Raw genomic sequence first — 13,517 nt, 5'->3', positions numbered from 1 at the left:
GTTAAGTATCCGCACACCTTCTTGTCAACTGTCTAAATGGGCCATCTTGATTATCACTGCACAAGTTTTATTTTCTCCTGCTAATAATAGCTCATCTTAATTAATTAGCCTTTTATAGTTTGTATGGCAACTTCCACCTTCTTTGTATGTGTGTGTGTGTGTGTGTATATCTATATATCTTCTTACTATATGTTTCATTCTATGCATCCGATGAAGTGGACTGTAGCCCACGAAAGCTTATGCTCTAATAAATTTGTTCGTCTCTTAGGTGCCTCAAGTCCTCCTGTTCTTTTTGCATTTATACTTGACTTATCTCAGTTGTCACCCTGCCACCATAGAGATATTTATCAGGCACTTTTGGTGACACTGGACTGCTGCTGATTTCCAAAATGCAGGCTGCAGGACCACCCTGCCATCACTACTTTACTTTAAATGAGCAGGCTGCTGATACAGAAACAGGAATTGAAAATGGTACCACCTAGTTAAAACTTCAACAGGCCTTTCCTGCCAGGTCCTTTATTGAAGTTTTCAGTCCTTCAGGTTTGTGCTGTCAGATCTTCAGGGGAGTGAAAACAGCTGCCAGTCTCCTTGTCAAAAGGGAACAGAAACTATGGGACAGGCTATGATTTCGCTCTTCTCAAGAACATCTCAGAATACTCAAATCAGCACTTTAGGTAAGACATCTGCTTCATTTCTCCCTCTGTAATCTCAGAATTCATCATGCATGCGTTAAATTAACCTCTACAAGTTTTACTAATTAAACCTCTTTGTACCTCTGTAGGATGTAGAGCTGAAGGATCAGAATAGTGATTCCAAAAACAAACACTATAACTGACTGAGAAGAAAATGACATGAGACATATTATTATTCATTACTTATTACACAGTAAAATATTCCACCAATACACAACTCTGTTACGTGGTTACCTGAGGCATTCAACTTTTGATCCCATATTTAAAGCTGGCAAAGGACTTGTAGACACATTTCAAAGGTACTGAGCACCCAACAGTTCCCAAGCAGTTTGGGAATAACTTAGAAAGCCCAAAATTCAAAGATTTGAGGGGACCATGCTCATAGGAAGGGACATGGTACTATTAGGTGATGCCTCTAGATTAACTGAATTTGTATTTTACATGATGTTGCAGCAGCAAATCTTAATACGGAGACAAGGCCTTAACTGCACTGAGAATTTTAAGGAGTTCTCCCATTGCCATGTAGCACCAACACAGCTCCACTTTTGCAAGCAATGGGAAAAGCAGAAGGGCATATTGCTGCATGAATTTTTATCACTGTATCATCCAGATCTTCTCAATGTAGACAAAGCCTTTGACTCCTGACAATATGCTGTTATAATAGCAAATTTAATTCCATCAACTATTTGCCTAAGTATGGTCTAACCCTACCAGGTATTCTCCTATGAGCATATTCCCTTCAAAGTTTTTTAGTATTTTAGTCCCAACCTGATTTGGACCATTTTTATATTTTGCAGCCCTCCCTTCACAAGCTTCTATTCCTTTCTCACTCGAAATCTCACTCAATCTCTATTGATGTGTATGCTAAATTTGCTACTGTCTCTGGAAACAGGTATTTTATCTTATATATGTTGAGAGCACCATTCTACCCTGTGATACGTGGTATGCACTACTGTATATCTTGTAAATATCAATGTTTGCCCTTAAATATTAGTAGCTCTTTTAAGTGGCAATGGAGGCTAAGCGTTTCAGTGAATTAAACATTGAAGTTTCACCTCTGGAGAACTGGATTAGAATCTTAATTTGGCTCACAAGTAAAAGTAGTTTAATGGTCTCATCCTAGTCTTTGAAATCTACCTGGATCTGTAAACATTAACAAAAATACCACATTGTTATAAATCTCAGCTCGGAAGACAAGGATGTTGTGAGTTGGGACTGTGGAGCATTGTGTGGCTATAGTCAGTGCTATTAGTTTTATTAGTTCAGAAGCACTAAATTCACCTTTCAGAAATAATAATAATTAAAAGCTAATAAACAATATCTCAACTTACATTAACTCTACCCTGTACACAACTATCTACCCTTTTGATAAAGGATTCGGGCTTTAATTATTTTTGCTGCTTTACTGGATTTAAGAGATTCTAAACTCTTTCCCTGGTTTCTGACATGGATACACACACCCCTATTAAATAGTCCTAAAAGAAAACTATGTTTACAATCTGAATTAATGGTGTTTGAGCACTCATCAGCTCAGGTAGTAGGCCATGAGAGTCAGGCAGTAAGTAATGAATCATAGCTGGTCTGATCGGATGCTCAAGAATCTGGGAAAAGTGCCATTTAAGAGAGGTTTTTATTCCAGTAATACATGGCTGGTATGAGTGACAAAATTCTGTTATGCCCTGTAATTCGTTTCTGTTATCAATTGCCGTTGGATTTCAAAAGCCCAGCATTCACCTGAATGGAGCTTACTTCCCTTAGGTCACCATAAGCACAAAGTCCCTTTATCGTAATGAGAATTGGCAGGATTAGTGCAGAATAGCTAATTTGTAATGGGGTGGGGGGTAATATAATGCCCCAGTCTCCCCACTCCTTAATATTTTAGTAAAGGTTTTTAAAAAATTTAAAAGCCCATCTCAAAAAAACAAAATTAAAAATCTTAACTTGTACTGACATCCTAACCATCTGTGGTTGCACCACTACTCTTGGAGGCGGGGGCAAAGAGGGGAGACACAGCACAGATAAAAAAGTTTATGGGATAGAAAGGGGTTATTTCAGTACAGAAACTAGATCTTTCCTCCAGCTGTTTAACTACAGTGGTATCTATGGAAGCAAGGATGGGTTAAACCTAAATGAAGCCCAAATGGGCCAATATTTTGCTCCCCAAATTGGCCTTCCATATAGTTTCTTCCTCACTCTCTTGCAATGGACTTCATTTCTCAACCTGTTCACCATCTCTTAAATACCCACTTGATGTCTGATTTTTCAAATGTGCTGAGCACCCACAACTACAATGGAAGTCTTGGGGAACTTGAAGTGTTCAGCGCATCTGAAAGTCAGATGTGGCTTCTCGGTGATCTGCTAGCTTCAGATTAAAAAAAGCAAAAAGAAAAGGAGTACTTGTGGCACCTTAGAGACTAACAAATTAATTTGAGCATAAGCTTTCGTGAGCTACAGCTCACTTCATCGGATGCATTCAGTGGAGGGGGGGAGATTTTTTTTTTCCACTGAATGCATCCGAGGAAGAGAGCTGTAGCTCACGAAAGCTTATGCTCAAATAAATTTGTTAGTCTCTAAGGTGCCACAAGTACTCCTTTTCTTTTTGCGAATACAGACTAAGACGGCTGCTACTCTGAAACCCGTCATTAAAAAAAGCCTAGCTCCTGGAGCTTGCCTTACTTCACCTCATGACGCTTGTCTGGCTGTGGCTGTCACATACATACTATGGATGTCTTGGACCAAATTTGTTCCTAATATGATCCTGTAAAGTAAATTATAGCAGAGATGAATTTAGCTCGGCATGTGCCCATGCCTGCAACAGGAGCTTGTCACCAGGTGGCCCCAATAAGGATTCCAGCTCTGAGGGACTTAATGGGAAAAATACAGGTAACTATGATCGGCAGTAGCAGTTTTGCAATGGGTGGGCACCTTACACCTCTCCTACGCCCTTGGCGCCTTATTTACCTCCCCAGGGCTAGTGGGGTGAGTCATAGTTAGAGCAAAAGGGGGCCACTCCTAAATCTGGCTCCTCCTTCCTCCATTGCGCTGTGCCCCCTAAGATCCCAAATAGCATGGCTATGGTTCCCCCCCATCCCTTTTGATCTCCCCAAGAGTCCAAGGCTGCTGCTTCTGCAGCCATTGCTCACCCCAGCAGGGCAGCGTCTGCTCCCAGGCATGGAGAGTTATCTGCAGAGCTTGCAAAGCACACTATGCACCACTGGGAGCCCTTCACCATCATCCAGTTGGCCACAATGAGTGAGATCAGCAGGGCCATGGCCAGCAACTGGGCCAGGAACTGCAGTGAAAAAAACACTGTGGCAGGCTCACCGGCAGCTGTCCCTGGTCACGCTAGTGTGTGCAAGCGGCTCACACGCTCCTGAACAGGAGACGCAAACCACTGCATGGAAGGGACTCGCACTTCCTTGGGGATGGCATTGACACTAGCATGGTCAAGTGATTGCCCTGTTGTATGCTACCCCTGGGAAATGCTCTGGGACAGCCAAGAACACAAACTCAGAGCCCACTTTTGAAAAAGTTGGCCAAAAGACTTGCCCAGGGCCACCCAGCAAGCTGGAGGCGCACTCTGGAACCCTGACTTCTTCATGCTGTACCCAAACCACTATACCACTCTCAGATATCGAGCAGCTCCAGTAGAGGAAGTTCCTATAACAGACTCAGCCTATGTGGGTCAGATTCTGCTCATGGTTATAAACTTGTAACTAGGGAACAGTTCCTTTTAAACCAATGGAGTTACTCTGGATTTACACCATTGTGGCTAAGAGCAGATCCTTTGTCTTTCATATTTAGTTTTTATATTCTCTTGTTGTGTGCATGGGATTTCCATTAAAATTTTAAGGGAAAAACAGGCCCCTCAGTTGGGCAAAAGCCCGAAATCTTTATTCAGACAAAATGTTCACAAAATCATTAGAAGTACTGCACAAGTAAGGGTAGAATAAAAGCTGAATAAGAACTTCAAGATATATCCTTTAATTTGGAACCACAAGCAGTGTTGCAGGAAAAAACCCGAAGAGTCTTGAATTATGTATTTAAATTTTAGTGACAAACTAGGCTTAATGTTGTGACTTCTCTTCCTCATTTTGAAAGGATATTTACTCAATTTGCTTACTTTCTGATGTTGCTGTTAAACAGTAAGTCTAAATACTTTGAACTATTCATGGGGCTCCAGGAACATTGATTTTTTTTCTCTGTTTTCTTTTAATTTCAAAATGAAAATTTCTTAAATTATAGAAGATGAGAGCCAGGGAGCTGAATGGTAATATAAAGATTTTTGATAGATCAGTCTGAACGGAACAGTAGCAAAGAGAACAAGTAAACTGGTGATAACTTCACCTTCAGAGCTAAGAGGTTTCAGAGTAGCTCTTCTGCTTCCTGTGGTCAAATCACAAAGCTGCCAACTGAGGAATGTTGTCTGCTCTCAGTCTCGGTAGGAAGAGCTGATAAAGGTGATTAGAAAAGATTCTGTTCCTCATGATACAAATAATAGACATCATTGTCGTCACTAGGTTCAGGTAAATAGGATCGTTCACTAGATGCTATATTTGTCTGTCCAAATGTAGTAATGTTTCAGCTGCCTTCTGTATTAAACAATTGGTGATTTGGTATTTTTATACTTACATGGGACCTCCATTACTGTAGTATCTGAATGCCTTCCAAATATTTTAAAATAACAATATCTCTCTCTTCCTTCACAGTGTGTAATAGAATAATAGCTTATAGTTTTCCTGTTTGTATGTGTGCTGTGTTGTGTATCTTTCTGTGTGAATAACTTTTTGGAGAAAAGCTAACCTAAAGACATGAATTTTGCATTTAGTTCTGGATGTGTTTGTTCTCATCTCTTGCAGAAGGATTCATAGTCGAGGCCAATTCCTACAAAAGTTCTCAGTGTAGCAGCCGTGTTAGTCTGTATCCACAAAAAAGAAAAGGAGTACTTGTGGCACCTTAGAGACTAACAAATTTATTTGAGCATAAGCTTTCGTGAGCTACAGCTCACTTCATCGGATGTGAGCTGTAGCTCACAAAAGCTTATGCTCAAATCAACTTGTTAGTCTCTAAGGTGCCACAAGTACTCCTTTTCTTTTTACAAAAGTTCTGTTTCCCACACTCATGAACCTCTTTCTGTTGATCAATAGTTGAATTGTTTCATCTGAATATAGCTGTCGTAGGAATTCACAGTCTTAGTCACAGAGAGAGAAGTGATCTCTCAGTACCTAACCCAGTCCTATGGAGGATTTTGAAAATCAGGACAAAATTTGAAGCAGTTTCTGTATTCATTGGGAAGACAGTGGGAAAGTGAATGCTGGAGTGATGCATTCATGGCAGCTTGCGCAACTAAGCAGACTGGCATTTTATACCAGTAAGAGCTTTCTTTAGAATGTGTGGTTTCATTCCTAACTATGACTTGCAATAATCTAGTTCATAGATCATTAATGAATGGATCACCCTGGCCAGATCTATGTTTGATAGGTGTAAAACCAGCATAATGGAGTGAAGAATCTGTCCCTAAGTTTCTTGAGAGTACTAATTTAGAGTAGTAGTTTTTGATAGAAAAGAATTACAGCCTAAAATACTATATACTGGTAATTGTAGACTGAAGCCAATATTTAATTAATCTGTTTAAAACACCCAGTGCTTCTGTTTTTTCTTGATTAAACTAATATTTGCTAGCAATTCTGCCAAAAAATAAACACTGGGACCTTTAAACTTAATTATACCGTACATCACTGTTTTTTGAACCTTGGCTGCCCACAAAACGTATTATCTTCACAGTGATTATGATGCAAGCTAATGCTGAGAGGAAAATGAGGAAGTTAGTGGGTGTCCCTCTATCATTATAAAGTATGTTTTCTAGCCCTTCGGGTTGTGGAGAAAAGTATACTGAAAACATTAATTGACTGCACCCTAATGGCTCAGAAAGCCAAATGCAAATAAAAGGACCAACATTCCAAAAGAATAAATCTCATCATTTTTGAGGGGCCTGATTCATGATTTTTGAATGCTGGGATGCACCATATACACTGTACTCTTTACTAAAGCTCCCTTAGTACTGTCACATTCTCCTCTGTTTTTTCCACCAAATGCATCCGATGAAGTGAGCTGTAGCTCACGAAAGCTTATGCTCTAATAAATTTGTTAGTCTCTAAGGTGCCACAAGTACTCCTTTTCTTTTTGCGAATACAGACTAACACGGCTGCTACTCTGAAACCTGTCATTGCTATCTATTACACACAAATCTCATGCTGCCTTCCCCCACTCTCTTCCTACTACGTCCTTTGAAGCCCTGAGTATTCTCAACTGTATGTTTCTCATACGTAAGGCCCACACAAGAGTCCTCATCATCCTTCTTGTGGCATATAGCCACCTTTGCCCCATCCAATCTCTCTGGTCACACCTTCTCTGATACACCTTCTGGAGGTAGCAGACTTGCATCTGATATCAACCTCCTAATATCAAAAATGGAGCATCATGTAAGAGATTGTAGAGCAAATATTGATGTTACCATGACGGATTGTTCATTTCTAATCAAACCATCTTCTGCTTTATTTGGTAACTCTAAAGGAGCAGAAAACAACTTTTTTGTCCTCTCCCCTTACTGTAGTTTTTGGCTGTGACTCTGAAGTTCTCCATTTGGACCTGTGGCTTCAGGGAAATCCTATGGAGAATCCAGATAACAAGACAGAGGTCATTCTGCTGGCCTGTGGTTCTTTCAATCCAATCACCAACATGCATCTGAGGCTGTTTGAGCTGGCTAAAGACTACTTGCATGAAACAGGTGGGAATAATAGCTTAGCTAATGCAAAATGTAAAGCTCTGAGATGTGTGTTGTTGTGTGTTTAGGTGAGTGCATTTGTGTGAGTATCTGCGATTGTTTTGGTATGATAGTGTCTGTATTCAGATTCCGATTCACAAGATGCAGAGATGAGTATGAGTATGCATGACAAAGAAGAATGTCCAGAGTTACAGGGAGTATAGCACAGTAATCGGTCATATCTGTGGCAGTGGCCTCTGTCACAGTGTATTCCTGTCCCCCCTTATGGACCAGTCTGTTGTAAGCAACTAACTCCTACGTCCGATGAAGTAAGCTGTAGCTCACGAAAGCTTATGCTCAAATAAATTTGTTAATCTCTAAGGTGCCACAAGTACTTTTGCGAATACAGACTAACACGGCTACTACTCTGAATCCTACGTCAATGTGTTTCTAAGCCTCCCTGGGTCTGGATAGTGACTGGTCACTGTTCCCACCTCTGGGTATTTCACACAAGCTCCCAGAGGTAGACTCTGAGTCTGACACCCTATTCGGTCAGTAGGATCCCTCATTCTAGAACCAATGCCTCAACCTTCCTGAGCCCTCAGTTGCTAGGATATATGCCCCCAGAATCCACCTGGCTGTTGTAGCCCAGTTTCTAATTAAAACCTTCAGGGTCAATGTGGCAGGAGGTAGTCAAGGAACACATGCTTATCAAAGAAATATCGTAATCACTTAACTCTCTAGCCTTTTCAAGAGTAACAGGTCTTTGACAAACAACAACATCCTGAATGCACCCCCCCTTCCCCCGCCCTAAATCTAATCTTGTCTCTCCTGTGAGTCCTGGGTTTGGTCAACATCCTTAAACTATGCATCTTTTGCTGCCTTCTTTTGACTGGTCATTTTGCAGTGCCAATGGTCTGGCCCGTTGTGGAGAAAAGCACCCCTCTTTTAAAAGGTTTCAGAGTAGCAGCCGTGTTAGTCCGTATTTGCAAAATGAAAAGGAGTACTTGTAGCACCTTAGCTCATGAAAGCTTTTGCTCAAATAAATTTGTTAGTCTCTAAGGTGCCACAAGTCCTCCTTTCCTCTTTTAAAACAATCTCTGACTCCCTGTTGTCTATGTGCTTCAGCTGGGTAAGTTTGGGACTACAGCTTCTCCCTTGTCATTCAGAGTCAATTACCCTAACAATAGAAAAAAAACATCATTCTAGGAGGTAAGAGTCATTCAAAGTTGATAACCCTTGATTGCTCTGTCATTGCTTCTCAGACATAGTTGTTCCACTAGGTGTTAAGCCCCTGCTACAAAATGGATGCTCCAATCCACAAAGAAGGCTGTAATACAACATGAAGGTCACACTTCAGAACAAAGATTACAATACAAAAGAGAGACCCAAAAATAAAATGGGGTCCACAAAACAAAAAGGAGTTCACAGTTCGACACAGACATATTGTCAATCTGTCACAGCCTCCTCTCCCCAAACCCTGGGACTATCACACCAGTTTTTTGTTGTCTGTGTCACCTACCCTTGGCAGCGTGATTCAAATTCTCTTTCACAGCTGTGCTCCATACATCAGCCACAGGGCACAACACTTTTCTGGTTCCAGGGGATTGGCTAACAGGGCTCTGTGGGGAAATGGCATCCATCTTCTTTTAAAGACCATAATGACCATGCATATGAAGTACTTTATGTACAATACAGTGAAGTTGACATCTGCTCAGTCACTCCTTTATGTTTTTGTGTGGGTGTGTTTGTCATGCAGGAAAATATAAAGTAATCAAAGGAATCATTTCCCCAGTGGGTGATGCATATAAGAAGAAAAGTTTGATCAGCGCCAATCACCGAGTAACCATGGCAAAGCTTGCTACAGAAAGCTCAGACTGGGTGGAGGTTGATGACTGGGAAAGCAGCCAGAATGAGTGGCTGGAGACACTCAAAGTTCTAAGGTATTGCATAGCCATACACTGAAAAGACATGTATTCTTATAGTAGGATCAGGACAGGAATGGTTTAATTGGCTACGGGTCAATTCTGCAACTCTTAATCACATGAATAGTCCCATGGAAGTCAAAGGGACTATTCATATGAGCAAGAGTTTTTCACATAAATAAGGGTCATGGGATTAGAGCGCCCCCCCCCGCCCAATGCCTATACGCTGAGACTATGAACAGTTTAAAATTTCCAAGGGCATATCACTTACATACTTATTTTTAAAAAGAAAAGGAGTACTTGTGGCACCTTAGAGACTAACAAATTTATTAGAGCATAAGCTTTCGTGAGCTACAGCTCACTGTGAGCTGTAGCTCACGAAAGCTTATGCTCTAATAAATTTGTTAGTCTCTAAGGTGCCACAAGTACTCCTTTTCTTTTTGCGAATACAGACTAACACGGCTGCTACTCTGATAGTTATTTTTGATGCCTTTTTAACATTGAAGAAATGTTGACAATTGACAAAATGGGGTCCACAAAACAAAAAGAGTTCACAGTTTGACACAGACATATTGTCAATCTGTCACAGCCTCCTCTCCCCAAACACTGGGACTATCACACCAGCTTTTTGTAGTCTGTGTCACCTACCCTTGGCAGCGTGATTCAAATTCTCTTTCACAGCTGTGCTCCATACATCAGCCACAGGGCACAACACTTTTCCGGTTCCAGGGGAGTGGCTAACAGGGGTCTGTGGGGAAATGGCATCCATCTTCTTTTAAAGACCATAATGACCATGCATATGAAGTACTTTATGTACAGTACAGTGAAGTTGACATCTGCTTAGTCACTCCTTATGTTTTTGTGTGGGTGTGTTTGTCATGCAGGAAAGTACAAAGTAATCAAAGGATCATAACAGTGACTAGAGCTGAGAGTAGAGTGGGCCCATGCTGCCCAAGCTTCCCTCACTGAGTTCTGCTGATGCACAATGCTGCTCTTCCGTACGTTTAAAAGTAGTGTGAGAACCTTAAAGGAATGCCTATTTTTCAGTCTTCCTTCACCCCCATGATGCTTTTGTGTTTGCCCTTCTTCTCCATATGGTTTGTGTTACTCTAACTCCATCCAATTTCTTCCTTTGAAAAAATAAACTTACTTAATTGCTGATGCTTCTAGCTCCAGCACAGTGGCAGTCACAGGGCTCTGATCTCACAGCCCATGGTTGGGGCAGTTCTCAAGAGACCTCTGTGAAAAACTCAGGGTACTGCTGCAGGAGAAAGTGATGAAATATGATTCAGTAGGTGGTTCTCTTCCCTATGTTATCACACAACTCTAATACTCTTTCAAAAATTATTTATTTTGTAGATACCATCATCAGAAACTTTCATCTACTAATCCTGATAACAGTCTGCAGAGTGCTGTACCTCTAATAAAGCCAGGTCGAAAGAGAAAACAGGAAGCAAATAGATACATTCCTGTTAAAAAGAATCAACTGAGTCCAGAAATAAAAGGTTGAGTATGTTTGCAAAATAAATCCCCATAGCAACCCACACTTATTTTTAGGCCATGGTGATCTGCCATTGAGAAGCATTTTTCTGATATTAGATCTCAGTTCTGACCTCCCTACTGAATAATGTAAAGAAAATAAAACACCTAGATTTTATGGCGTGAATCAGTAGTCTCCTTCATAATAGTAGACTATCAGGGTGAAGTAATGGGGTCTTAGACTAATCCTTAAGATAACAGAAATATGAACTGGAAAAAAAACGTTTAGTTTACTGAGATTTGTCACACTACAGCTGAAGTTAAGGAATTGTGGATCATAGGCTCTTTTTATTCAATGAGGGAAGGAAGAACAATAAGTCATAAGTCCCTTGTGTATCCAGAAATGGGGAAAGAGGTTGTAATTTAAAACCCCATGAAAGTGGAGTAGCATGATTTACAAATTCCAGCTAATGTCCAGATTGATTATTATTTCTTACAAAGATGTAATTTTATTATTAATCTCTATTTAACCTGAGCACCTGCATGAACTAAGACCTAACAAGCATGCCAGTTTCTTAGTATCTTGGGCCCACCCACACCTTTTGGTTTCAGCCAATAAGCCCCTTCCAACTTTCCACGATGGATTTTTTTTCCCCCAATGTGTTTTTTTGATCCTTTAAAAATAATTTGATATCTTAGTCTTCCCTGGCCAGAGTTTACTAACACCAGCCACCCAGGAAGGGCAGACACCTATCAAGCCAAACAAACTTCTGTTGGTGAAAAAGATAAACTTTTGAGGTCCACAGACCTCTTCCTCAGATCTTCAGCACTGTATTTGGTTTCTCCTTCTCTAACCCTTTGGAATGTCATGTAAGGATTTAATAAAATTAGGATACCCTTTTGTATTTAACCCTTTTGTAGCTCCCCCCTTGAGCTCTCTCATCTTCAGTGGTGGATTGCTTCATCACAAGGCCAGTGTTAGGATCATTCCTTAAAATATACAGTAACTCCTCACTTAACGTTATAGTTATGTTCCTAAAAAAAGCGACTTTAAGCAAAATGATGTTAAGTGAATCCAATTTCCCCATAAGAATTAATGTAAATAGGAGGGTTAGGTTCCAGGGAATTTTTTTTTTTTTTTTGCCAGACAAAAGGCATGATATACATTTTAAACAATTTAAAACAAGCAATTTAATACAGGTATTAAACAGGCTGGCAGCCTCCATATCAGCTCCCCTCTGCCTCCCCTCCCCCAGCACCTCTGGCCAGCTGGTGGACCCTGTGGATCAGCGCCTTTCCCCTGCTCCCCCCGTGGAAAGCAGCTGTTTTGCGGTGTTCAGGAGGCTAGGGGGAGGAGCGAGAATGTCGCAAACCAGCTGATTGCTTCGGGCAGGGGAGGGAGGGGGAGGCTGTGCGCCACGGGTCTGCCGGTGGGCGGGAGGTGCTGGGTGGGGCATAGGGAGCTGATAGGAGGATGCCAGCTGTGGACAAAGCAGGTGCCAAACAACGTAGGGGAGCATTGCACAACTTTAAACAAGCATGTTCTGTAATGGAGCAGGACGTAACATCGAAACAACATTAAGCGAGAGGACGTTAAGTGGGGAGTTACTATATTTTCTAGTACTTTTTGCTCCCTTTGGAGACTTCTGTGGATAGCCTAATAAATCTTATTATCAGCATGTTTTTTCTAATACTCTGTCTGAATGTTCGTTTTCATGTTAATTTCATCCTATTACCTCAGTATACCCAGGATATGGAGAGGTAGCATAACATCATTACTAAGTCAGCAAATACAAGCGGCTAAAACTCAGTCTTTGTCCATTCCCTTTTTTAGGTGTCCCACAGCTGAAGTTGCTCTGCGGAGCTGACATCTTGGAGTCCTTTGGAATCCCCAACTTGTGGAAGCTGGAAGACATCGCTGAAATTGTGGCAAACCATGGCCTTGTCTGCATAACCAGAGCTGGAAACAATGCACAGAAATTTATCTATGAATCTGACACGCTATGGCAACACAAGAATAACATTCACCTGGTAGAAGAGTGGATCACCAATGACATCTCTTCCACCAAGATCCGAAGAGCACTGAGGAGAGGCCAGAGCGTCCGTTACCTGGTCCCTGATGCAGTCCGCGCTTACATTGAAAAACACAACCTGTATAGTCCAGAAAGTGAAGATAGGAATGCTGGGGTTATTCTGGCCCCTTTACAGAAATATGCTAGGGGATGTAAGCAGGAACAGACACTGTAATCTAACCTGTTGTTATGCTGTGAAAACCCTATGCTTTAATGTGAGAAGATGTTTAATCTGTTCCAGTAAATCAGGTCTGATTCTGTAGCCCTTGTACGTATGTAAATACCATTGAATTCAATGGGAGTTTTGTGCGTATGGGGATTGAACTTTTACAGCACAAGCCTTGTCTTTTAAAAAAAGCAAGTATTTTTTACCTCAGGTTAATTAACATGCGTGAGCTATCCTGAGGTAAAGGCACAGTGAGGACAAGGCACTTAGTTTTACCATAAGATAAACTAGGAAAGGTCAGTTCTGTTGACCTTACTAAGGATATGTCTACACTGCCCACGTTACAGTGCGGTTGCAGCAGCACTGTGACATGGCCAGTGTAGTCACGCTTTATCGCTGGGGGAGAGCTCTCCTGGTGAT

General features: G+C 41.2%; 1 protein-coding gene across 3 annotated transcripts in view; it reads left to right on the top strand.

Moving 5' to 3' along the window:
* The window catches only part of NMNAT1 (nicotinamide nucleotide adenylyltransferase 1), a 25,831-nt gene extending 12,314 nt beyond the window's left edge, over positions 1 to 13,517 (top strand). For 2 of the 3 annotated variants that reach the window (XM_038377162.2, XM_038377161.2), the window contains 4 exons: positions 7,306 to 7,479; positions 9,215 to 9,398; positions 10,740 to 10,885; positions 12,694 to 13,517. In XM_038377162.2, the coding sequence (XP_038233090.1) occupies positions 7,362 to 7,479; positions 9,215 to 9,398; positions 10,740 to 10,885; positions 12,694 to 13,106 (861 nt within the window). In that variant the 5' untranslated portion in view covers positions 7,306 to 7,361 and the 3' untranslated portion in view covers positions 13,107 to 13,517. Of the gene's footprint in view, positions 1 to 554; positions 675 to 7,305; positions 7,480 to 9,214; positions 9,399 to 10,739; positions 10,886 to 12,693 lie in introns of those variants that run through there. The other variant, XM_043499824.1, reaches the window with a different exon arrangement.

The sequence above is a fragment of the Dermochelys coriacea genome, chromosome 18 (assembly GCF_009764565.3).
Source record: "Dermochelys coriacea isolate rDerCor1 chromosome 18, rDerCor1.pri.v4, whole genome shotgun sequence".
NCBI lineage: Eukaryota > Metazoa > Chordata > Testudines > Dermochelyidae > Dermochelys > Dermochelys coriacea.
The sequence above is the reverse complement of the archived record's forward strand: the minus strand, read 5'-3'. Positions and strand labels throughout refer to the sequence as shown.